Source organism: Narcine bancroftii, chromosome 6, assembly GCF_036971445.1.
Source record: "Narcine bancroftii isolate sNarBan1 chromosome 6, sNarBan1.hap1, whole genome shotgun sequence".
In the NCBI taxonomy this organism is placed as follows: domain Eukaryota; kingdom Metazoa; phylum Chordata; class Chondrichthyes; order Torpediniformes; family Narcinidae; genus Narcine; species Narcine bancroftii.
Window position 1 is genome coordinate 89,626,815 of NC_091474.1, and position 25,763 is coordinate 89,652,577.

General features: G+C 44.2%; 1 protein-coding gene across 6 annotated transcripts in view; it reads left to right on the top strand.

The window, feature by feature from the left end:
* The window catches only part of LOC138736327 (rho GTPase-activating protein 22-like), a 345,123-nt gene that overhangs the window by 253,767 nt on the left and 65,593 nt on the right, over positions 1 to 25,763 (top strand). For 5 of the 6 annotated variants that reach the window (XM_069885644.1, XM_069885649.1, XM_069885650.1 and 2 more), the window contains one exon: positions 14,810 to 14,938. In XM_069885644.1, the coding sequence (XP_069741745.1) occupies positions 14,810 to 14,938 (129 nt within the window). Of the gene's footprint in view, positions 1 to 1,658; positions 1,914 to 14,809; positions 14,939 to 25,763 lie in introns of those variants that run through there. The other variant, XM_069885646.1, reaches the window with a different exon arrangement.

Here is a 25,763-nt window from a genome sequence, read left to right on the forward strand (position 1 = left end):
CCCACTCTTCAAAAAGTCCCAGGGAGAGTAGGCCAATAGGGTGTAATTGGGCTCATTGGGCCGGAAGGGCCTGTTACCCTGCAATATTTTTTTTTAAAAAACACCACTTAACAAATAATGACGAGCTTTTAAAAGATCATTCCATGCAGTATTGTTAGTTTGTGTCACCGGTGAAAACGTTTCTTCACTGCTATGGGGTGCTTGTGAACCAACTGCACCAGGTTCTCTTCATAATCCAAGAGTTAAGTCAGGTAGAAGACACAAAAGGGATGCAAATCAACACAAATCTCAGGGTGAAACTCAGCAGCCTAGAATTTCACTAGAACCTGCAAAGGTCAGTTAAATTGTTTTAAATTCAGACATACAGCAAGATAACAGGCCTTCTGGCCCATGAGTGCATTTCGCCCCTAATTAACCTAACATTTTTCCGGTGGGAGAACCAGAATTACCACTTATTGGTAGGGCAAATAAAACTGTACTCAACGTGCACATGTAAATCATGAAATGAAACCAACTGTGTGCAATACAGAGAGAACAAGATTGATAAAGTGCAAAGCAGGAGTCCTAAAATGAGTCCCTGATTGAGTTTTTGAGGAGTCTGATGGTAGAAGGGTGGCAGCTGTTCCTGAACCTGTGAGTCTTGTGGCGCCTGTGATGCTCAAGAGCCCTCGACTGTGATGTTCAGTTGGGTGCAAAGTCCAAGGCATCATGAAAGCCTGAGAGCAATTGGAGTGGGGGGGGGGGGGGTGGTGGGGGGGGGGTGGTGGGGGGGGGGGGTTGAAGGAACTGAAGTCAACGGTCAATGGAATTGGGAATAGTGCATTAGGTGCTTCAGATTGAGTCCCCATCAACAGTTGGACTGAGCCATGTGGGGTTCGGAGATCAATGGATTGACCTCGCACCAAGACCCTAACTCTTACTAACATATTATTTCCTTTGAAATCACTTTGCTATATCATGCAGTTTCAGGTCACAATGCCAGACCAAAAGCACTAGCACTAGGTCTCTTGGCTGAATGAGAAACGCTATCCTGAATCTGATTGCACATTTCCAACACGGTTGGAAAAACTTGCAGCTTTTCTGGAGGTTTCTCTCTTATCAGAAGAACAGCTCGTTAGAACATCTAGGCCCTGAGACTGTGGAGTCCAGCCTATCTTATCACGTTGAAGGAACAAAAACCATGAGTTCCCTGTAAGGTGTGTTAAACATGGTAGACCACCTGGGAATAGAAGGCATCTGGTCCTCTTCAACAGTAGGCCAGACATCCTCCATTCCATGGCATTAATGCCACCTTTGTGACCTGTAAAAATATAACCCCTCCATTACTCAGCACCTTTGGAATGCAACACAGCAGTATAAGTGTGTGTGTGTGTGTGTGTGTGTGTGTGTGTGTGTGTAGAGTGATTCCTTCTCCCCAATCCTCCTCCCACTTCACCCCACGCCTTGCAGAAGGAGACTATAATTTCTAGTCTGACTGAAGATGGATGTGGTGAAGGGGATGAGTCCATGAGCTCCCCACCAGTGTGTCCAATGTCTGGTATTCTACCCACACATACACAGCACAGACAATGAGTAATGCAGAACTGTTGAATGCATTTGGACTTCCTCAGCGTGTCTTTCGATCAGAAAAGAGCAAGTCCTAGAGAGCACTCCGCTACTTCATGTTTCTCTGCACTCCATACTCAGCAGGGAATGTTTCTCTGTCTGCTGTGACTTCTGGCCGTTGTTTCTGTCTCACACTGAAGTACTTCAGCAGGCGAACGAGAGAGAGAGAGAGAGAGAGAGAGAGAGAGAGAGAGAGAGAGAGAGAGAGAGAGCAGGAACATCTATTCTGCCATTGATATCCGACAGATCCACAGTCATGCCTTTCTTTTCTGGAAAATACATTAAGAAGAGAATAGGTGTCAACAGAGGTAAGCTTTGACTTTTGAAGACTGACTCTCTGTTCCTTAAAAATCTTTCATATTTAGTTTAAATGGCAATGTTCAGTTTTGGAAACGGAAATCTATTTTAATGCCAAATATGACGGGTTTGTTTCAGGATATTTTATTCTTTGAGGTTGGGCTTAGAAATTTAACAACGTTTTCTATTGACCGATTATTTGTCCATTTCCTGACGATGTAAATGTTGCATTAAATTCACGCTGGCAAGTTTTGTTTTCTGGTGGGAAGAATCTCCACTCCATGGTCCCCAAATTTCCAGATCCAGTTTTACTTAGAGTTACTGCTGACATTTCTCCCCTTGGGTCTAACGTCCAATGTAAAAGCACAGAAGAACTGGGGGAACTTGATCAGTCCCGCAGTGACAATAAAGCTATATTACCGACGTTTCAGGCCTGAGCCCGGGACCGACTGAGTTCTTCCAGCCTTTCTGTGTATTTACAGGCGTCTGCAGCCTTTCGTGTTTTACTCTGGTCTAATATCTAGCCCTGAATGATGTGAAACTTCCGCCTTTTACACATTGGGAAGTCTGAATCCTTGGCTTCAGGATTCTGGCACATTCCCATGACTCTCCCTGGCCACTGCCTTAGGCTGAACCACTGTTTCCGTCATTGACTAGGAATTGAGTGATTGCACTCCATGGGATATTCTATTGTGTTAAAGGCAGTGTGATCTGAAATGGGGCCCCGATAATAAACCAACATTTGTCTCCCACAACAGTAGTAGCTTTACTGCCACTTCAAAATTTAACTAATCTGCACACCTCTGCAGGCTAAATTTAAAATGTTGCTTCCGGCCCACAAGTTCGTGCCACTCGAATTCACCGGTATATTTGAAGGGTGGGAGGAAACTGGAGCGCCCAGAGGAAACCCACGCACACGTGGCGAGAACGTAGAATCTCAGTGCCAGATTCGAACCTGTAGTAGCTTATCCCTTGAAGAAGGGCTCAGGCCCAAAACGTTGGTAATACATCTTTACCTCCCATGGACGCTGGGAGACCTGCTGAGTTCCTTGAGCATTTCTATGTGCTTTTACTACAATCACAGCTTCTGCCGACTTGAGTGTTTCACTCAGGTAACGAGCCTGTTCAGTGCAGGCTGCTTGCATTACACCTGTGCTAGAGTATGGGCTCTCAGTTATGCTCTGTCTGTTCCATTGCAGCCAAGGTGAAATCAGTGGCCAATACTCACCAATGTGTCATTGGGAGTCTTCTACTTTGTCTCCCTTTGTCAAGGGAAGCAAAAAATTAGCTTCAGCCAGTGGGGAGAGGGGTTTTCACTAAACCAAGTCAAGTCAATGGATCACTTCAAAAGATGTGGGTCTTCAAACGAGGCAGAGATCAAGGCCAGGAGGGGATGGATGTGGAGTTGAGGTTACCTGCAGATTACTTGACGTAACTGAATGGTGGCGCTATTCACTGAATGGTGGAGCACTCCTAATTTAAAAGGATCAGAATCAGCCAAAAAGATAAATTTTTGCCCAGAAAAATCAGGATTTGCAGAGAGGGGAGTTTTCCACCTCCCCAGGTAGAGTTGTTAGTGCAGTGCTGTTGCAGCGCCAGGTTCGAATAACATAACATAACATAACAATTACAGCACAGAAACAGGCCATTAGGCCCTTCTAGTCCGCACCGAACCAAACACCCCTTTCTAGTCCCACCTCCCTGCACAATGCCCATAACCCTCCATCTTCTTCTCATCCATATACCTGTCCAACCTTTTCTTAAATAATACAATTGACTCCGCCGCCACTATTTCTCCCAGAAGATCATTCCACACAGCTACCAAGTGTGTAAAGAAGTTCCCCCTCATGTTACCTCTAAACCTCTGCCCCTTAATTCTTAACTCATGTCCTCTTGTTTTAAACTTTCCTCCTCTTAACGGAAATAGTCTATCCACATCCATTCTGTCTATCCCTTTCATAATCTTAAATACTTCTATCAAGTCCCCTCTCAACCTTCTACGCTCCAAAGAATAAAGACCCAATCTGTCCAATCTCTCCCCATACTCCAGATGCTTAAACCCAGGCAACATTCTGGTAAACCTTCTCTGCACTCTCTCCACTCTGTTTATATCCTTCCTATAATTAGGCGACCAGAACTGCACACAGAACTCCAAATTAGGCCGCACCAACGTCTTATACAATCTCAACATCACCTCCCAACTCCTATATTCCATGCAATGATTGATAAAGGCCAGCATACTAAAAGCCTTCTTCACCACCCTATTCACGTGAGCGCTGCCTGTAATAACTTTGTGCGTGGGCTTCTCCGGGTGCTCTGGTTTCCAAAAATGGACAAGATTTGTAGGTTAGTTGGTATATTTGGGTGGCATGGGCTTGTGGGCAAGAAGGGCCTGTTACTGTCTGTATGTCTAAATATTAAAACACAAAGGTCAACTGAAATGAAGATTCGCAGTGGATTCATAGAATGAAGAAACAGTGCCACATGGTATGAGCCCTTTGACCCACGATGTCATGCTAACCCATATTCAGTGTCCTCGAAGCATTCTACCTTCATTCAAGATTCTTTTATTGCCATATAATAAAACAGGTGTTGTATTACAAAAAATGATTTTAGTCTGCCATAAAACAGTCAGATTTGCCACCAGCAGAAATTGCCCGGCGTTTCTCACAGTCAGAGTAAGAGAAGCAAAAGAGAGACCCCCCCTTCAGAGTCATTGAGTGTCCAGTGGATTCACCTCCAGTGCTCTCACAGTGTCCGTAGACACACGGATTCCTGTCCAAACCAAATCATAGATCCGAATCTATGACACCATCAGGGAACCTTCGGCACTCCACCTCTCTGGTATCCCGGTTCCAATACCTGGGGTGCTCCTTCCACCAAACCTCCAGCCGTCCACAGCATGCTGCAAATCTCTTGACCGCAGTCGCCAGCAGCCCACAGCCTGCATGGGTTTCCCTGCCTCGAGTCGCCTGTGTGTTCTTAGGCCGCAAAGCTTGTCACTGGTCACCATCCCTCCTCTGCTTCACCTCAAACAGAAGGTAGTTCTCCCCATTTTCTGGGGCCTGCAACCCCTCAAGGTTGCTGTCAAGTATCTTGGGCTCAGACCCCCCGTGGTCACAAGATTTTAAAATAAACCACCTTTAACAGGCCTTTTAAAACCTTTTTGGGACTGTGGGTAGTTGAATAAGGTGGTAGAACCCATCAGAGGAGCCCTGTGTCTCTTCTCCTCTCTCTCCGAGGGTCGGCACCAACTTCAGTGCTGTCATTATTTGCAGCGCCACCATCTTTTTGTCTTCAGTACAAATTGTGGAGACAACGAAAGCACGGAAAAAAGATCAGAAAAAAAAAATCAACTTCATCATAAAGTTTGTGAGGTCGTTTTGACCTTGTTTTGTTCTGATCTAAACGTTTTCACACAGATGAATCAGAGTTCCCAGTATGTTTGTCCATATATAATTTAATATTTGAGAACCAAAACTTAATAGTCTTCTAATGCCTAGAATATTGATACAATTCTAAATATCCAACCAACCCCCTAAATTAGCAAGGAACCCATTAAAACGTTGTCCCAGAACTTGTTTTTGTGTCATGTTACTGATCCAAAATGCGCCCATTTTAAATCCCCCCACAGTAAAATGAAGAGATTGCACGCTGTTTAATGATATCCTGAGAATGAGAATGTTTATTGAAAGCCATAATGAGTCAGTGGTTCATCGTTTTATGGTACTTTTATGGTAGGAAGTGCAAATATTCCTGAGCCAAGAAACTCGTGAACTGTGAGGATAAAAGTGAATATTTAAATATTGTGCTCTGTTTATATTGGGATTAGCTTCAGACTAGGATCGGACAAATCAAGGATACTGTCCCTTTAACCCCTGGGACATGGCAGTTTGCCAAGACAGGAAGTTACTGCTATAACCGTCCCTTCGCAAACTGCATTCCAGACAGCCATTCCAAAAGTGGGGCTAATTTCCTTATGAATATACAGGAAAAGCAATTGCTCCGTGTAAAGGGTGAGGAGTGGAACTCTGTAACCGGATCTTATTGGTGAGTCATGTATCGTAGTCACGCAGCGCAGAAACAGATCTTACAGCCCATCAAGTTCACGCAATCCATCAGTGATGCTAATCCTTTGGGAACATTCCAACCACTCGACCGCTAACTCTACAATTTAACCTACCAACCTACACCTCATTGTGATGTGGGAGGGATGAATCTCCCACAGGCACAGGGAAAATCATATGTAGACAAGACAGTTCAGGATATTTTTTTTTTATTTACCGCCTGGTGGACAACAATTTTGCCCATTTAAATTCGTGCTGCCCAATTACACCTAAATCAACTTTTAATCATGATCTTTTTCTTTTTTTTGCATATACAGTTCTGTAAACATTAGACTAACTGATGCTAAAAATGCCAAATAAGAACCGCATGTACCTCTTCCGACTTCCCTACAAATTTGACTTAAAGGCAGGCATTGGAACGGAACTCGTTCGCAACCTGGGGACTTCCTGTCTTTACAGTCACGACCAGGATTTAGGTAGCAGCCAGCGCAATGCTTAAACAATGCCAGTGACCCGGGTTCAAAGCTGGCACTGTCTGTAAGGAGTTTTTAAGTCCACCTTGTGAATGCATGAGTTTCCTCCGAGTGATCCGGTTTCCTCCAACCTTCCAGAAACCTGTGGGGTTTGCAGGTTAATTGACACACTTGTCATCTGGAATTCAAGTAACCGGCAAAAAAATAAATAGGTAAAAATTACAGAAGTTTAAAATTGGCGCATATCACCGTTAGTTCGCCAATCCACGCAACATGCAATCTCAAGCAACCGGAAATTCCACTTATCCAGCATCTACCAGTGGTTTTACTGTATTTGGGCGACATGGGCTTGTGGGCCAAAAGGGCTGTCTCTCTAAATTAATTTTGTTTTGAAAAATTAAAAATCCACAGCAGAGTTAAAGACTAAGCTTTTTCAGTAATGATAAAAACACTTGTGTAGAAATGTATTCATACAATTCCAAAAGAATTATTGCTGCTTCAGAATTGAGCAGAATAATTTCTGGATTCCCATCAGAAATTTGTCTCTGGAGCAAAATCTTCATTGTCCAGTGTTATCCAACCAACTTGTTCCTCTTTAGGAAGTGGGTTCTGGCTGAGCACGTTGGAAAGAGAATCTCAGGGTTGTATGTGATGTCATGAAATTATGCGGACAATAAATCTGAACTTTGAAATTTGTTACGCCGGTATTGAGGCAGTTAAGATTTAACTGTTGCTGACCTGAAATGTCTTTTAAATTTAGACACACAGCACGGTAACAGGCCATTTCAGCCGCCCAATTTACACCCCATTAAACTACACCCCTGGTATGTTTTGAACAGTGGGAGGAAACTGGAGCCCCCCCCCCCACCAGGGAAAACGCTCGGAGACACTGGGAGAACGTACAAACTCCTTACAGACAGCGCGAAACTTGAACCCCAGACCCGATCGCTGGTGCTGTAAAGGCGTTGTCCTAACCGCCATGCCAATCATGCCACCCTGCTCTGCCTACTCAACCCTCTTGAGCTCCTCCAGCACAAACATTATCTCATCCCTTATCATATCCAATTAATACCTTTTGTGGGTCTGGATTCCTCCCCTAGCCAGCGTTGTCTGAATTCCGAGATTTCCTGCTTCTTCAAGGATTAAGCCAGAAGGGCTCAGACCCGAAACGTCGGAAATATATCTTTGTCTCCTATAGATGGTGAAAAGACCGGCCGAGTTCCTCCAGCATTTCTCTGTGTGTTTACTACAATCACAGCGTCTGCAGACTCCCGTGTTTCACTCCCATCTACAGGCCAGACTGGATATGGGCAGCAGATTTCCTTTCCCTAATGGCATTTCCTGTTTTGTGCTGATAGCTTGACGAAGGGCTTAGGCTCAAAACGTTGATTATGCATCTTTGCTTCCTAGCTGCTGCATGACCTGCTGAGTTTATCCCATTTTTATGTATTAATGGTCTCTCTGACAGTCAGGAAACTTCACAGGAGTTTGTAGGAGTTTGGTCTTTGTCATTGATGATTTATTTACTCAAATTTAAATTTATCAGCTGCCATAAGTTCAAGTTTATTTATCATCCATCTGTAATAGTACAGCCTGATGAAACAGCGTTTTCCAGTCCATGGTGCAAAGACAGCACAGACACACATACAAACAAATGATAATATAAACACAGAACCTATACACAACAAAATCCCTATTATCCAGAATGCAAGCAACCCGCAAAAAATAATTAGGCGAAAAATACAAACGTTTAAATTGGGCGCCTCTAACGGTCAGTTCACCAATCACACAACACGCAATCTCAAGCAACCGGCAAATGCATTTATCTGGCTTCTACCAATCCCCACAAGTGACAGATACTGGGGTTTGACTGCCTACATCTTGTGCTCCTATATTAAAAATGCATATTATTAATAAATAGAGTCACGGGGAGTTTTTTTTTACACCAGTTTTGGGATTAATGGTGCAGAGAATGGTACATACCTGGAAAGTCATCGATTCTGATCGTAGAAAAGGAACTGCCTGGGTTGAAAAAATATCTGCAAGTAGTTTTGGACGTCAGCAAAATTGGGGAACACCGTGAGAACATGATCGCTAATGAGCACAGCTGGCAAAATAGAACTGGATTGTAATTATCTTTCCCTGATCCACAGTCACATGGTGTCTCTACACAAGTAACTGGGCACCTTAGCAACTTCGTAATGGGATCCAGTTGGCGTTGTATGACTCATGTCAACTCTGTTCATAATCACAGTCAAATCACCATTGGTAAATACCAGGAGATGCAGAATATAGTTGTCAGATGATTAACACCCGTTGTGGCAGACTTTGGTGTAGGAGACAAATATGAAGCTCTTGATGTGGTCGAAAGTATATTTTCCTGAAATCACCTCTCCACCAGCATCCAGTTGGGAGTGTTAATTGTAGTGCTGTGCATGTCACAGTCTTGAGTGTGACAGAGAAGCAAGGCCCTGTAATTAAATAGGAAATGGCTTGTGACTGCAATGGAAAGCATTTAGAAATTGTAAAACACATTTTCTGTGCCAAAAGCAAGCGTGCTGGAGAAACTCAGCGGGACACGCAGCATCCCAAGGAAAACCGCACTGGACCTTTCGTCAAGTATAAGCAAAAAAACCCCACCTTTTTATTCAGGCACGCTGCCTGGTTCTGCTCATACCTCGACGAAGGGCTCAGACCAGAAACATTGACTGCCCTTTACTTCCCATGGCCGCGGCATGATCTGCTGAGTTTTTCTCCAGCACGTTTGTGTATTGCACTTGACCCCAGCGCCTCCAGGCTTTCTCGTTCAACGCCGCAGTTTGTGCGTCAGTCAGAAGTGGTTGGGTGTGGACATAAATGCTGAGCTGGGGTGGGGGGAGGGGGTAGGTGGGAGGAGGATCACAGCAGGAGGACAAGCAGGCGTGGGAACCTCGCTAACAGTGAGCGGCCAAGAGAGTCTGCTCAAGCACCCACTTCTGCTTGCCTCGACCCAACCCAGGTCATTGTGCTAATTCGTACACACAAGTGTCCATAAACAGGCCTTTGTTACTTGGAAGGGCCTTAAAGACCTTCTTAACCACTTGTTAGGCCTATCTGCTAACACAGACCACCCCCCCCACCGAAATAGATAATATTCTCTCCCTTCTGCCTTTATTCCCACTGTTTTCCTCATTGAATTGAAGATTCAAGATTATTTTATTGTCATGTAATTAAACAGAACATGTGATATTGTACAAAATTTCCTTTAGTCCATCATTAAGTGGACAAAGATACACTATTTGCAAAAATTGTCCTGCGCCCCTTACAACAAGGGAAAGAGAGGCAAAAGGGAGTCTCTCCAGAGTCACTGAGTGTCCGTGGCTTTACCTCCACTGCCTCCACGGCCACCTAGCCTTCCGTCCAAGCCATCAGCAACCCGCACACCTTTGACACAACCAGTGCCCTCTCGCACCCCTGGTACCCCTTCAGCCGGTCTCCAGCAGTCTGCAGCCTATTTGAGTCCCCTGACCACAATCCCCGGAAGCTGACGTGTGTCTCCCCCTCGAGTCACTGACAAACCACCTCCATGTGTTCTTCTGCCTCAGAGCCCCTCACTGGCCTGCCGCCGTGGACACCATCTCCTCTTCTTCTCCTTCTCAAACAAGAGGGGTAGACTCCCCATTTTCTGGTGCCCTGCCTCAATCTTCCACTTCCCTGGAGTCTGCAACCCCTCGTGGCTTCTGGCAATCACCGCCATCTTGGTCGTGGGGTTTTAAAATAAACCACTGTCAGCTCCTTTTACGGGCCGTGTAAAGCCTAAACAGAACAGTTAGACTGGGCGGTTGGATCTGTAGTTATAGAAAATGGATATAGGACATTTCGCCCATCTAGCCCACCTACCACTAGTCCCACCTGCCTGTGTTTGACCCACATCTGTCTGAACCTATCCTATCCATGGTCCCTAGCAATAGTACCTGCATCAACCACCTCCTTCAGAGGTCCATTCCATATCCCTCAGGTTCCTGTTACATCAAGTCACTCAACCTCAGGGTTAAGTTCGCCAGGCAACATTCTTACTCTTCAAGTTGGCACAAGTTGATAACTTTTGTCCTCTCTGGTGGGCTCCATAATATCAGGCAACAGGTAAACATGCCTTGAAGATCCACTGATCAATTAAGCCATCGAAGAGTTGTCTCTGCAGACAGATTTCCGACAGAATAGAGTCATCATCTGACATTTAGTTTTGAACAGAAAGTGGAATTTATTGAGTTGTCAGTGGAGAGGAGCATGGAATGGGAATGCCTCAGCGGTGTTCTGTCCTTGAATTTGAGGAACATACCTTCATGCATAACTTTTACTCAGTTTGGTCTATAAATAGATGAACATTGCTGTCAAGCATTTTTTATAATTAGAAAACACTGCAATTGCACGATTGGACATTTCAGTAAATAATGGGTAATTTGCTGAAGGTTTTGTTTGGAAGTGTTAGGTGTAATAAAGAAAGGTGATAAGTGTCAGGACTTGGGGGGGACGGACGGACACGCTGCAGAGTGCAACTGCTAATCTGCTAATTCATGGCCTAGATTTTACATGGAAGCATCAAAGTGCCAGATATTAGTTACAGCCTGGTCCTGCTGCTCTGTGACAGGTTTTCCAAGCGGCAGCATTGCAATGGAGTGACCTTGCTGGGAGGGTAAGAAGAGTTAACTTTTCTGAAGGCCAAGGTAACATTCCTCCATATTTTTACTGAGTTCCCGCATTTAAATCTTGGCATTAACAAATGATCTGTGAGGTTTCTGTGTGAATACTAACCAGGCAATCTTCTACTGATTTGCTGTGCCACTCTGCCGCTGGTTGAGAACCCTCACTACAGACTGCTCACTTTTGATCCGATTCACCAAACTACCACATTATGCATCATTCGTTTCCGTTCTATGTTTTCTGAGATGACGAGTGCACATTTTTCATTAGATGTGGGCCAGCAGGCATCCTTAGGGACTCTGGCCCGTGAGAGTCATGGGGCTGGCTTCTTGAAACTGTCAGAAGTTGTTCATGAAGTCTACCCATTAGTCAGTAGATGTGTGTTTGCAAAATCCCCGGTATCCGGCACCTACGGGTTTGCGGATGCCGGATATATGAATTTTACGGTTGCCTGAGACACACACTAACTAATAGATGTGCTTAAAGAATAAACAGTTTAAAAGACAGCAAAATGTAAAGTGATTTTTAATAAAAATCAGTATTGTAGACCAATTATGTAAAGGCCACTTTAATCAGCTAATTCCTGTAAATTTAAATTTGAACCCCGGTTGCTGGCACTGTAACAGTGTTACGCTAACCGTGCCGCCATCATTATTAATCCCCCCTCCCCCAAGTTTAAAGATAAAGCTTTACTAGTCTACTTAATGATATACCTATAAAGATAAGGCCTCTTACTAGGCAGGGATAGGGAGACACTTTGGGAGAGTCGCTCCAGCAGCGAGCGGCATCAGCCGGCTCTTCATCCTGGGCACCGCCATTTTATTCAAACACAACTTTATTTATTCAAACAGCCGCTGCGGGCGGGACGCAACTGGGGCGCTCAGTTGGCTAAATGTTGCCTCCCATCTTCACCAAGGGGCTGCGTGTTGCTTTGGAGAGCATTTACTTTTACAATTTTAAGCTCATGATATTGTGAGAGAGTAAAATCCTGAGTCTCAACATGGTCAAGATGAAGGAGGTGGTTGTGGACTTCAGAAGGACCAGGAATGACCACCTTCCACTACCCATCAACAGCTCTGTAGTGGGGAGAGTGGAGAGCACCAAGTTCCTTAGAGTCCACTGAACAAGTGACCTATCATGTTCACACAACATCTCCTCACTTGTCAGGAAGGTGCAACAGTGACTGCACTTCCTGAGAAGACTGAAGGGAGCAAGGCTACCGGCCACAATTATGTCAACCTTTTACAGGAGCCCTATCAAAAGCATCCTGTCTGGCTACATCACAGTGCGGGTACAGTTGCTACAGAGAAATGGACTGGAGGTCAATTGACAGGACCGTAAGAGTGGTCGAGAGGATCACTGAAGTCTTTCTCCCTCCATCATCGTGATCTCCTGGGATCTTTGTTTGAAGAGAGCGCACAAAATCATTGAGGACCCCTTCCACCTCACATGCAGCATCTTTCAGCTGGTCCCGTCGGGGAAGAGATCCAGGAGTATCAGAGCCAGCACCGCCAGGCTGAGGAACAGCTTCTTCCCACAGGCAGTGAGAATGCTGAACGACCAAAGGAACTGCTCACAATGACCCTCCAAGATGCTCGTATTTACGAAACTATTTGTAACTATTTGTCCTGCATACGTATGGTTTGTCTGTATGTGTGTTATGTCTGTGTGTCTGCGTGTTTTGCACCGAGGACCGGAGAACGCTGTTTCTTCAGTAGACTCGCCAAGGCAAATAGCGCCTTTGGAAGACTACACAAAAGAGTCTGGAAAAACAACCAACTGAAAAACCTCACAAAGATAAGCGTATACAGAGCCGTTGTCATACCCACACTCCTGTTCGGCTCCGAATCATGAGTCCTCTACCGGCACCACCTACGGCTCCTAGAACGCTTCCACCAGCGTTGTCTCCGCTCCATCCTCAACATCCATTGGAGCGCTTACATCCCTAACGTCGAAGTACTCGAGATGGCAGAGGTCGACAGCATCGAGTCCACGCTGCTGAAGATCCAGCTGCGCTGGATGGGTCACGTCTCCAGAATGGAGGACCATCGCCTTCCCAAGATCGTGTTATATGGCGAGCTCTCCACTGGCCACCGTGACAGAGGTGCACCAAAGAAAAGGTACAAGGACTGCCTAAAGAAATCTCTTGGTGCCTGCCACATTGACCACCGCCAGTGGGCTGATAACGCCTCAAACCGTGCATCTTGGCGCCTCACAGTTTGGCGGGCAGCAACCTCCTTTGAAGAAGACCGCAGAGCCCACCTCACTGACAAAAGGCAAAGGAGGAAAAACCCAACACCCAACCCCAACCAACCAATTTTCCCCTGCAACCGCTGCAATCGTGTCTGCCTGTCCCGCATCGGACTTGTCAGCCACAAACAAGCCTGCAGCTGACGTGGACTTTTTACCCCCTCCATAAATCTTCGTCCGCAAAGCCAAGCCAAAGAAGACTTGTGCAATCAGATGACAATAAACTTGACTTGATCTATATTGGTGGCTTCCCAGTACAATGGGGAGGAATGATTCTTCTTCATATCATGTTCAGAGTCACGCCATTTCTTCTGGCGAGGCGAGAAATTTTTCTCAAATAGAAGGGTGTTGCCCCACCTACTCATGATCAGTGGTCACGTGACATTGTGTCCTTTGTGAACATGGAAAAGATTCACAACTCAATTAATAATTCAGATATAACATTTCAGAAGTTATGGGGGTCATTTATGACTTTATAATATTACTCCAATGTAATTAAATTGTTTGATTTGATTCTTTTCCAAGTTTTTTATATATATTTTTTAACTTTGTTTTTCTTAGTAACACTCATATATAGAATCTGGCAACATGGTTAGGGTAGGGGCTTGAGTTTTTCTCCTTTACTAGTTTCTTCTTTCCTTACTTTTTTTTAATTAGTTTTTTTTCTCAAAAAAGGTGTATATTATTTAGAATATGAATTATGGATATGATTTACTATTTATGTATGTTAATGTTAAATGGAATGTCTTATTTAGTTTGTGTAACTGTCCATATCAATGGTTCTCAACCTTTTTCTTTCCACTCACATCCCACTTTAAGTAATCCCTATGCCATTGGTGCTCTGTGATGAGTAAGGTGGGATGTGGGTGGGAAGAATTAACCCAATTGTCACTGAAATATTTTCCTTGAGAAAAATTGTCATTGGCCCATTTCCTTTGGAGTTCTGAAACCATGCACATAACGAGTCAATTGGGTACGATTAAAATAGTGGTTTTCAACCTTTTTCTTTCCATTCACACACCACCTTAAGTAATCCCTTATTAATCATCTATGTTATAGGGAATACTTAAAATTGTCTGTGAGTGGAAGGAAAAAAGTTGAGAACCACTGGTCCATATCATCTTATTGAATTGTACCTTTTAATTAAAATCAATAAAAATATTTAAAAAGAAAAAATACTTGATTAGAACAGAGAATATCTTTCCTCACTTGCACCAATTAGTTGATTGGGAATGGTAATCCCAAGAGCACCTCTTGATCAACCTATTTGAACCTAGGACATTTTAGCAGCACCACCCCTTATCCCCACCTCATACTCATGCCCTTTAAAAAGTAGATGCTTTAACCATCTGGTAAATTAGGTGATTATCCTTGTGAACCGTGGCAGTCAGTATTGCAACCATTCACCTTGTTGGTTCTTCTGTTCTCTTATTCCAGGGGCTGCTGGGGATCGGGACCGGATGGCTGTCAATCACGAAGCATTCCTTCTTATGGCGAACTCCCAGAATGACATGGAGGACTGGGTCAAGGCCATTAGGCGAGTGATATGGGCTCCATTTGGCGGAGGTACTTCATTATATTTATAAAGTGCCAAAATGAAACCTAATCATTTGCTGTACGCAGCTCACCACAGCACATGATTACCCATATGGGTGGAGAGGGTATAACGTTTTTAAAATTTAGACATACAGCACGGTAACAGACCATTTTGGCCCACAAGCCCATGCCACCTAATTTACACCCCATTAACCTACAACCTCCGGTACGTTTCAAACGGGGAAAACCCACGCAGACAGGGGGAGAATGTACAGAAGCGCAGGATTTGAACCCTGGGTCCCAATTGCTGGTGCTGTAAAGGAGTCACGCTAACCGCCACGCCAACCGGGCTGCCCAAATGTTACCTTCACATTGCGACCAATTCTGCAGGTGCAGGTGCTGGGGTCAAGTGCAACAAACAAAAGTTCTGGAGAAACTCAGGTCACATTCTCCCCGTAATGGGTAACCAATGTTTCATGTCCGGGTCCGGGTCCTTTGTGGAACCAATGTGGGGACTGACATGGGGCTGTCGGGAGAGAGCTGGACAATGGGATCAGTGTGGTGACTGATGCAAACAGCTGTGGGGAGACACTAAACATCATAGCCTAGTCTAACCAGATTTGAAATACAGAACAGATTCTACCATTGTAACTTCGAAGTCAAACCATCATCAAAAGTCGGGGACTATATGTAGTTGAAAAAAGATGTGCCAATTGCTCAAAGAAATTGCAAATCTTGGGTATACAGGACAAAGAAAGCTATTTTCCTCAGAGATATTCTCTAGTAAATCAGATAGTGATGGGTCTATTTACCCCCTGCCCAAAGTTAATGAATTCTTGGCATCCATGCCTGACAGAAATCTATGATAACTTTACAGGCCCCTGCCCCGCACCACCCCTCACCAGTCCCAATAGGTTTCCTTTGGGGAAAATATTTGCAGGGTGTGGGAGCAGCAGTAAAGGGTTAATTGGAGGGAAGCAAGGTAAAGTTGAGGAATGCCAGACAGGATTTCACAGTAAGTCTTATGGCTTTGAATCTCAAAGGCAGCACAATGTGTCTACATGGGAGGATTGTTTCACAAATGCTAACAGCGTTAATCATAAGAAAATGGCTGGAAGCTTTGCTGATTGGTTAATACAGCCAATAACTATAATCGAGTGAGCACCACGAAAGCTAAATAAATTGAACCAGACTTTCTCGGATTTATGCTTTAGATGTGTCCAGGAAGTTGGTACATTTTTGCCTTCTACTTGACAGTGTCCTAAGGTTAAACTTATTTGGTGGGAAATAGGTAATTTATTAGAACGAATAATGGGGGTTAAATTCCCACAGGATCCAATTTTATTTTTGTTGGGAGATATTAGAGGGGTTAAACCTAAATTAATATTGAATACCTATAAAGTGGTTTGTTCAAATTCCTTAAGCAATAGCTCGAAAATGTATTGCTATAACTTGGACTTGGGAATGGAGGAAGTTTGGAGTTGTGTACCACTTGAAAAAATTATTTAAGAGATAAATATATATTCTGGAAAGTATGGAGCGTGTACTGCTGCTGATGGAAGAGCTACAGAAGAAAATGTCTGATTCAGGTTGAGATGAGCAGGAAAACCTGTTCATTTCTCTTTCCAGCCAATTTTTACGTCCAGCCGTCCCGAAACCAGAAGTGACATCATGACGCCCGACCCCCCCCACCGACGTGTTACTCAGTTTGCGGGCTTCGTGCATGAGGTGTAGGGAGGGTTCAGCGCCATCTTTGCGTGGACCCCGGAGCGTGTGGTCGGCCGCCATCGCGGGGACTATTTGCGTCTGAAACCTCGACCCCCCCCGGATACCCATATTTACAAACTGTGGGTATGAATATTTAAATCAATCTCAGACATCTCCTTTTCCTAAAGGTCTCTGTGTGTTAGAAGAAGCCTTATCGTAAGGAGCCCTCCTGTTGAGGATCTCTTGTCCCATTCTTTTTTGCTATGAAGAGGGTTAGAGGGGGAAGGGTGGGAGGGGGTCTTTCTCTCTTATTCTTTTCTTACATATATCACATGTATTTGAAATGGGTTTGCATTATTGTAAAATAAGTGAATTTTTCGTGGTTTTAAAAAAAATGTAAACAATGGGTGATTAATGCACTGGTAGCTGAAGACCCAACTGCGCTGGGTGGGTCACGTCTCCAGAATGGAGGACCGTCGCCTTCCCAAGATCATGTTCTATGGCGAGCTCTCCACTGGCCACCGAGACAGAGGTGCACCAAAGAAGAGGTACAAAGACTGCTTAAAGAAATCTCTTGGTGCCTGCCACATTGACCACCGCCAGTGGGCTGATATCGCCTCCAACCGTGCATCTTGGCACCTAACAGTTCGGCGGGCAGCAACCTCCTTTGAAGAAGACCGCAGAGCCCACCTCACTGACAAAAGATAAAGGAGGAAATACCCAACACCCAACCCCAACGAACCAATTTTCCCTTGCAACCGCTGCAACCGTGCCTGCCTGTCCCGCATCGGACTTGTCAGTCACCAACGAGCCTGCAGCAGACGTGGACATACCCCTCCATAAATCTTCGTCCGCGAAGCCAAGCCAAAGAGAACAAAGCGGTTACAGCACCAGCGAACCAAGCCCGTCAGGAGTTTGCATGCTCTCCCCATTGCCTCTGGGTGTTCCAGTTTCCTCTCGCATACTGACGGGGTGTGGGGTTAATGGGTGGATTGGTTGCATGGGCGTATTTGGGCGGTGCAGGGTTGTTGGCCAGAGGGCCTGTCACCGTGCTGCACTTCTCAATTAAATATGCTTCCAGAAGATTCAAAAAGGCCCCTGCAGCATGCCCAAAGCATCACTCCTCTTTAAATCTGTTTGTCATTTTGAACTTGTACAAGTAGTGGACTCTCCATTTTCATCAGAAACATTAGAAACTTGGCGTGGGATCCTTTTCATCTAAAGTCCCAGAGGAAGAAAGATGATATCTTATTTACTGCAATGGGGACATGAGCAGCAGAATCTTCTACTGGTATTCCACTGTTTATATGTTTGATGGATTACTATAATTAAAATAGTCTTGTGTAAAGCGATGTGATAAAAATCATTTCTGCACAAGCTACTTAAAGCTTAAATCTTTCCAGGCAATTATATGGATTTTAATAGATGAAGTGATTATGAAAAAATACTCCTGAGTATTTCTTGCTTTGGTCATTTTCTTTCTCTTTCTTGAGCTAATAGACTCATTATGTGCAAGGTTTTATAACTCCAAAGGAAATGGACCAATGACAATTTTTCTCAAGCAAAATATTTTAGTAACAATTGGGTCAAGAAAAAAATGTATTATGTCAACCTGGAAATCAGAAGATAGCCTGAAAATACAACAATGGTATATAGAAATGAATAAATGTATTCCATTGGAAAAAAATAACATATAATTTAAGAAATAACATCACAGTATTTGAACAAATTTGGGAACCGTACATGGAACACAACAGAGAAGACCTCCACCATCTAAAATGACAGAATGAGAAGAAGACGAAATGAACTGACCCAGTATGTAAAAGTAGATGACACAATTTTCTTGTTTATTTTCATTGTGTGATGACATTGTTTAATGGGTTTAATGTATCATATATGTTGAACGTTTAGTGGGTGAGGAAGGGGGTAGGAAGAAGGGAGGGGGGGAAAAGGGGAGAAAATGACACTGTATATTCAAGAGGGAAATGTTTAAGTGTATTTTGGTCAATATGGTTCATAGTGAGAAAAATTTTAAAAAGACAGTGGTTCTCAACCTTCCCTTCCCACTCACATCCCACTTTAAGTAATCCCTCTGCCATCAGTGCTATGTGATTAGTGCTATGTGATCACAGAACTTGCTATAAACAGACCCTCCACAACTTTAAAAAAAAACACAATGCACTCACAGATATCACTTATTTACCATTAAAGTACTATTTGACGCAAGATTATTCAATGGCTGAAAATAATAAATGGATTGTTTAATTAATCCTGCTGCTGCAAATCTTTTCCACAACATCCACCTCTGCAACTGCATTAACTCAGCACATTTTGGGAGGAGTCACGTGATGGAGTAGTGGCCGGACGGTGAACTCCAGCCCTCTCCAGAAAAGTCAGGAAAAACAAAGGAAAACACAAAGGCACAGAAATAAAAGTTACAGAAAAGTGAGTATAAAGGTGGAAAGAAGATGGCGACAAAAAAAAGAAAAATCGAAAGCAACGGTAAGAAGAGAGGAAGAGAAGACAAAGGAGGAAAAAGGTGAAGGCCTTACCTGTCCGAAGAGGCCCGCTGCGGAGAGAGAAACCCGCTCCCTCAGGTCGGTAAATAATGAACTACAAAAATGGCTCGCTGAGCCGAGTAAAAGTGCGCAACCGCGTATGCGCGACTCCTCGCGCATGCGCGATGCGCATGAAAAAAAACACACCGACGGGAGGGGGGACCAGCTGGGGAGTCGATCTCCACAGCCGGCAACGACAGCTGCAGAACACCTGCAGCAAGAAGAGACCACAGAAGACAATAGAAACAAGAAAGAAGAGGAGGAAAGGGCACCAAAGAAACAACAGATGGCCAACCCAGAGGAAGAAGAAGAGGAAGAGGAAGAGTACAGTGAAATAGAAGAAGAAAAGAAAGGCAAGATAAAGGATATACTTTCTCTTATTAAAGGATACATGGAGTCATTTAAAGAATGGCAAACACAGGAATTTAAGGATTTAAGAAAAAGAATAAACAACACAGAAGAGAAAATGAATAAAATAGAGATGACCTTAACAGAAATGGGAAAGAAAATGGACAAGATGGAAGAGCGGGCAGTAGCAGCAGAAATGGAGGTAGAAGACTTAAAAAAGAAATTGGAGGAATCTAATAAGAAAACTAAAGAGACACAAGAACTACTAGCTCAAAAAATAGATACAATGGAAAACCATAACAGAAGAAATAACATAAAGATAGTGGGCCTTAAGGAAGATGAAGAAGGCAAGAATATGAGGGAGTTTATAAAAGATTGGATCCCTAAGATCCTAGGATGTCCAGAACTACAGCAAGAAATGGAAATAGAAAGGGCACATAGAGTATTGGCCTCTAAACCACAACCACAACAAAAACCAAGATCTATTGTAGTAAAATTCCTAAGATATACTACAAGAGAAAAGGTACTGGAGAAGACAATGGAAAAAGTAAGAGAGGGCAACAAACCACTGGAGTATAAAGAGCAAAAAATCTTCATTTATCCAGATATAAGTTTTGAACTCCTAAAGAAGAGAAAAGAGTTCAATATAGCAAAGGCGATTTTATGGAAGAAAGGGTATAAATTTATACTAAAGCATCCAGCGGTATTGAAAATATTTATTCCAGGACAACAAAACAGACTATTCTCGGATCCAGAAGAAGCACGAAAATTTGCAGAACAATTACAAAAATAGACTGAGGGAGGAAGACGGGTAATGAGAGTTAAAATGATCACGATTGATATGTATGTGGGTAAAGACAAAAATAGACTGAGGGATGAAGACGGGTAATGAGAGTAAAAATGATCACGATTGATATGTATGTGGGTAAAGAGGTATAAGAGTGAATAGAGACAATGTGCATACGTGAATGTATCTGTACTTAGAGGAAAATATAGATAGTATAGACAAGAATTAATAAGGGAAGGTAATGGAATAGAGAGAATAAGGAGGGAACTAAAAGAGTGACCTTTGTGACATATGAAAAGTGAAATCTTTTCTGGGGGGGCGGGGTGGGGGGAAATAGCGGTCACTGCAAAATCAGTTGACGCTTGTGAGTGGATTCGCAAATCCAAATGGAGAGGGGAGATGTGGTTGTCCGACAAGGGATAAAGGACAACTCAGGAGGGGAAGGGGAGATTGGGGATAAATAAGATAGAAATAGGAGAATAAGGAAAATGTTGGATGTTGTAGGAATGTTGTCTTATGAAGAGTTGAAAATAAGAAAACAGAAATGGAAAAGGAGGAAAGGTAATGATGGAAAAACGGAAAGAGAAGATAAACAAAATATAAAAGGGCTACGCTGAACTATATGACTTTAAATATTAATGGAATACATAACCAAATTAAAAGGAAGAAACTACTAAATTTAAATGAATAAATGTATTCCATTAGAAAAAATAACATATAGGTTAAGAAATAATATTGAAATATTCGAACAAGTATAGGAGCCTTACATTAAATACAATAGCGAAAACCTACCGGGGACAAACATTACCTAAGTTGATGGAAGGAGAAGGAAAGAAAAGAATGGACTCAGTAGAATTTCTGGTGTATTTTTGTTGAATGACAACATTATCTGACTGGCTAAATGCAACCTAGATTGTATACCTAAAATGGATGAGTGGGGGGGGTGGGGGGGTGGCTTGGGAAGAGGGGGGGGGGGGGGGAGAAAAAGTCACTGAATATGTGTGAAAAAGAAATAGTGTATATCATGGCTAATGTGATTTATGGTGTGAAAAATAAAAAATTTAAAAAAAAACTCAGCACATTTTATCCCAATTTTCTCTACCTTTCCTTTTGTCATTCTATTGCCAACCTTCTCTCACTTTTCATGCCAACTTAGAAAATATCCTCCCGGATCTTTGACATGTGACATTCCTGCAAATTACAAACATTTTTGAAGAGCAGAGAGAGGCACAAAAGCTCCACATGCTGGCACCTCGAGCAGGCATAGAATTACAGGAGGAAGTCGGCAGGTCATACAGCATCTGTAGGTAGAAATGGTCAGTCAGTTGGCCCTTTCATGCAGTGAAAAAGCTTGAGTGCAAAGGCAGAGATTCTCCCCTCTTACATCGGGAGACTTACCTCTACGAATCCACCATGGCTGGCTCCAAGCTGCCCAATCCAAACATTCTAGGGCAGGATGTTGGAGGAGGGCTGCATTCCACCGCCTCGCATGAATGTAATCCCGTCAACCAGCGACCCATCTCCCCTCTCTCTCTCCCTCGGGGCAGCCAGTGGGGGCGTCAGGGCAGGGACCGTTAGGGGTGGTTGGTGCGGGTTGTGACATACCTGCCAGCCACTCCGGCACCTCATAGGGACAGTTCGGCCTTAGGGGATGTTCGTCAGCGGCTCAAAACATGGCAGAGCAATGACTGTTTTCCCTACCCATAATTCCCCATGCAGCTGAAACCCCGCAACTATCAGCTCTGGAGGGGCGCTACGAGGTGCTGCATTTATAATCGGCCTCCAGGAGGAGGCTTAGCATGAAAGAGCCTAATGTTTCCAGTGTGAATCCTTCATCAAACCTGAGATAGAAGTTGTCAAGTCAAGTTTATTGCCATCTGATTGCACAAGTACAACCCGACGAAACAGCATTCTCTGGTCCTCTGTTCAAAACACGCAAACACACAACCAGATATAACATGCATATAGGCAAACAATACATATGCCGGACAATCAAGCTGCTCTCCATTGCAGGCAAAATCTTCGCTAGGATTCTCCTAAATAGAATAATACCTAGTGTCGCCGAGAATATTCTCCCAGAATCACAGTGCGGCTTTCGCGCAAACAGAGGAACTACTGACATGGTCTTTGTCCACAGACAGCTCCAAGAAAAGTGCAGAGAACAAAACAAAGGACTCTACATCACCTTTGTTGACCTCACTAAAGCCTTCGACACTGTGAGCAGGAAAGGGCTTTGGCAAATACTAGAGCGCATCGGATGCCCCCCCAAGTTCCTCAACATGATTATCCAACTGCACAAAAACCAACAAGGTCGGGTCAGATACAGCAATGAGCTCTCTGAACCCTTCTCCATTAACAATGGCGTGAAGCAAGGCTGTGTTCTCGCACCAACCCTCTTTTCAATCTTCTTCAGCATGATGCTGAACCAAGCCATGAAAGACCTCAACAATGAAGACGCTGTTTACATCCGGTACCGCACGGATGGCAGTCTCTTCAATCTGAGGCGCCTGCAAGCTCACACCAAGACACAAGAGCAACTTGTCCGTGAACTACTCTTTGCAGACGATGCCGCTTTAGTTGCCCATTCAGAGCCAGCTCTTCAGCGCTTGACGTCCTGTTTTGCGGAAACTGCCAAAATGTTTGGCCTGGAAGTCAGCCTGAAGAAAACTGAGGTCCTCCATCAGCCAGCTCCCCACCATGACTACCAGCCCCCCCCACATCTCCATCGGGCACACAAAACTCAAAACGATCAACCAGTTTACTTATCTCGGCTGCACCATTTCATCAGATGCAAGGATTGACAACGAGATAGACAACAGACTCGCCAAGGCAAATAGCGCCTTTGGAAGACTACACAAAAGAGTCTGGAAAAACAACCAACTGAAAAACCTCACAAAGATAAGCGTATACAGAGCCGTTGTCATACCCACACTCCTGTTCGGCTCCGAATCATGGGTCCTCTACCGGCATCACCTACGGCTCCTAGAACGCTTCCACCAGCGTTGGTCTCCGCTCCATCTTCAACATTCATTGGAGCGCTTTCATCCCTAACGTCAAAGTACTCGAGATGGCAGAGGTCGACAGCATCGAGTCCACGCTGCTGAAGATCCAACTGCGCTGGGTGGGTCACGTCTCCAGAATGGAGGACCATCGCCTTCCCAAAATCGGTGTTATAAGGCGAGCTCTCCACTGGCCACCGTGACAGAGGTGCACCAAAGAAAAGGTACAAGGACTGCCTAAAGAAATCTCTTGGTGCCTGCCACATTGACCACTGCCAGTGGGCTGATATCGCCTCAAACCGTGCATCTTGGCACCTCACAGTTCGGCGGGCAGCAACCTCCTTTGAAGAAGACCGCAGAGCCCACCTCACTGACAAAAGACAAAGGAGTAAAAACCCAAAACCCAACCCCAACCAACCAATTTTCCCCTGCAACCGCTGCAACCGTGTCTGCCTGTCCCGCATCGGACTTGTCAGCCACAAACGAGCCTGCAGCTGACGTGGACATTTTACCCCCTCCATAAATCTTCGTCCGCGAAGCCAAGCCAAAGAAAAGAAGAACATATGCCGGACAAGTAGTCATATATACAAATGATTAAGTAAATATTGCTTTGGAGATATGGTTAGTGTGAACAATTCCTTTGGTTGTTCATCATTCTCACTGCACATGGGAAGAAACTGTTTCTCAGCCTGGTGGCGCTGGCTCTGATACTCCTGTATCTCTTCCCCTGATGGGAGCAGCTGAATAGATGAAATTAAATATATAATGTGGGAATGAAGCTGGCGGAGGGATATAGTGTAGGTCATAATGTGTGAGAGCTGGAGAGAGAGGTAGAGGCAGAAACCTTTAGGGAAGGGTGGGTGGGTGTGGGGGGGGGGAGGAGGGAGAAACAAATATGCTCTTCTAACTGAATTTGTCTGATTAGCTTTTTAAAATTCTGGCTTGTGGCTAATAATCACATTTGAAAGCGTGTGTAGACACCCAAGTGATGAGAAGCTCTTCAGAAGTGCAAATAATTGACTCGAAGTACCATTAATTCTGGTATGTAGGTTAGTCACTCAGAGTGGTGCTTAAAGCTTGGTGATAACATGAGCATTATTGTGGCCTTGGGCCACTGTTGGCAAGTGGCTAAATACAGTATGTGACTTGTTGTTCACTGAATATCATGGACAGGACATTCAAGCAAAATAATCAATCGTGAAGAGTAAGACCATGTAGTTTCCTTTGGCAAAAATTCCATAGAGTCACCTCTTCTCTCAGAGAGTAGCAAATCTATGGAATTCTCTTTTAATATTTTTATTGAGTTTTAGCAGTAAATGATACATAGGTAATACAGTTTGACACTGATTCTCCGTAATCAGATTCTCCGAAATCCTCACTTAAAATATTTTAGAGAAATTAGGATATCCGAAACAAATCTGAAATCCTCATTTATCCAAAAAATTTTTTGGAGCCGAACTGACTGGGAATGTCAGCTCCCCATGGTCGTAGCAGCGGACCTCAGGATCCCAGCAGTGACCTCGGTCTCCCGGGCAGGAGTGGAACCCTCAGGCTCCCAGCACGAACAGGGCCTCGGTGGGGAGGTGTCTGTGATTGGCGGTGGCCAGCACTTTTTGGTGTTAATTAACTCCTAGAACGCTTCCACCAGCGTTGTCTCCGCTCTATCCTCAACATCCATTGGAGCGCTTTCATCCCTAACGTCGAAGTACTCGAGATGGCAGAGGTCGACAGCATCGAGTCCACGCTGCTGAAGATCCAACTGCGCTGGGTGGGTCACGTCTCCAGAATGGAGGACCATCGCCTTCCCAAGATCGTGTTATATGGCGAGCTCTCCACTGGCCACCGTGACAGAGGTGCACCAAAGAAAAGGTACAAGGACTGTCTAAAGAAATCTCTTGGTGCCTGCCACATTGACTACCGCCAGTGGGCTGATATCGCCTCAAACCGTGCATCTTGGCGCCTCACAGTTTGGCGGGCAGCAACCTCCTTTGAAGAAGACCGCAGAGCCCACCTCACTGACAAAAGGCAAAGGAGGAAAAACCCAACACCCAACCCCAACCAACCAACTTTCCCCTGCAGCTGCTGCAACCGTGTCTGCCTGTCCCGCATCAGACTTGTCAGCCACAAACGAGCCTGCAGCTGACGTGGACTTTTACCCCCTCCATAAATCTTCGTCCGCGAAGCCAAGCCAAAGAAAAGAATCCTTAAATAGTCTTCCCTTGTTTTTTTTTGTCATTTAAACACTGCTACAAGTGATTTGCTGTTGCTACTTGGCTGTTTTTATAAAATGACCGGTTCTCCGAAAAAAAAAGTTTATCCAAAATGGGCCCAGTCCTGACCATTTTGGATAATCAGAATTGTACTGTAAAAATAATGGTAAATATATCATTATATATAACTACGAATAACCTATGATACATAACCAAAAGGAAGAAAAAATTTCTACTAATAACCTC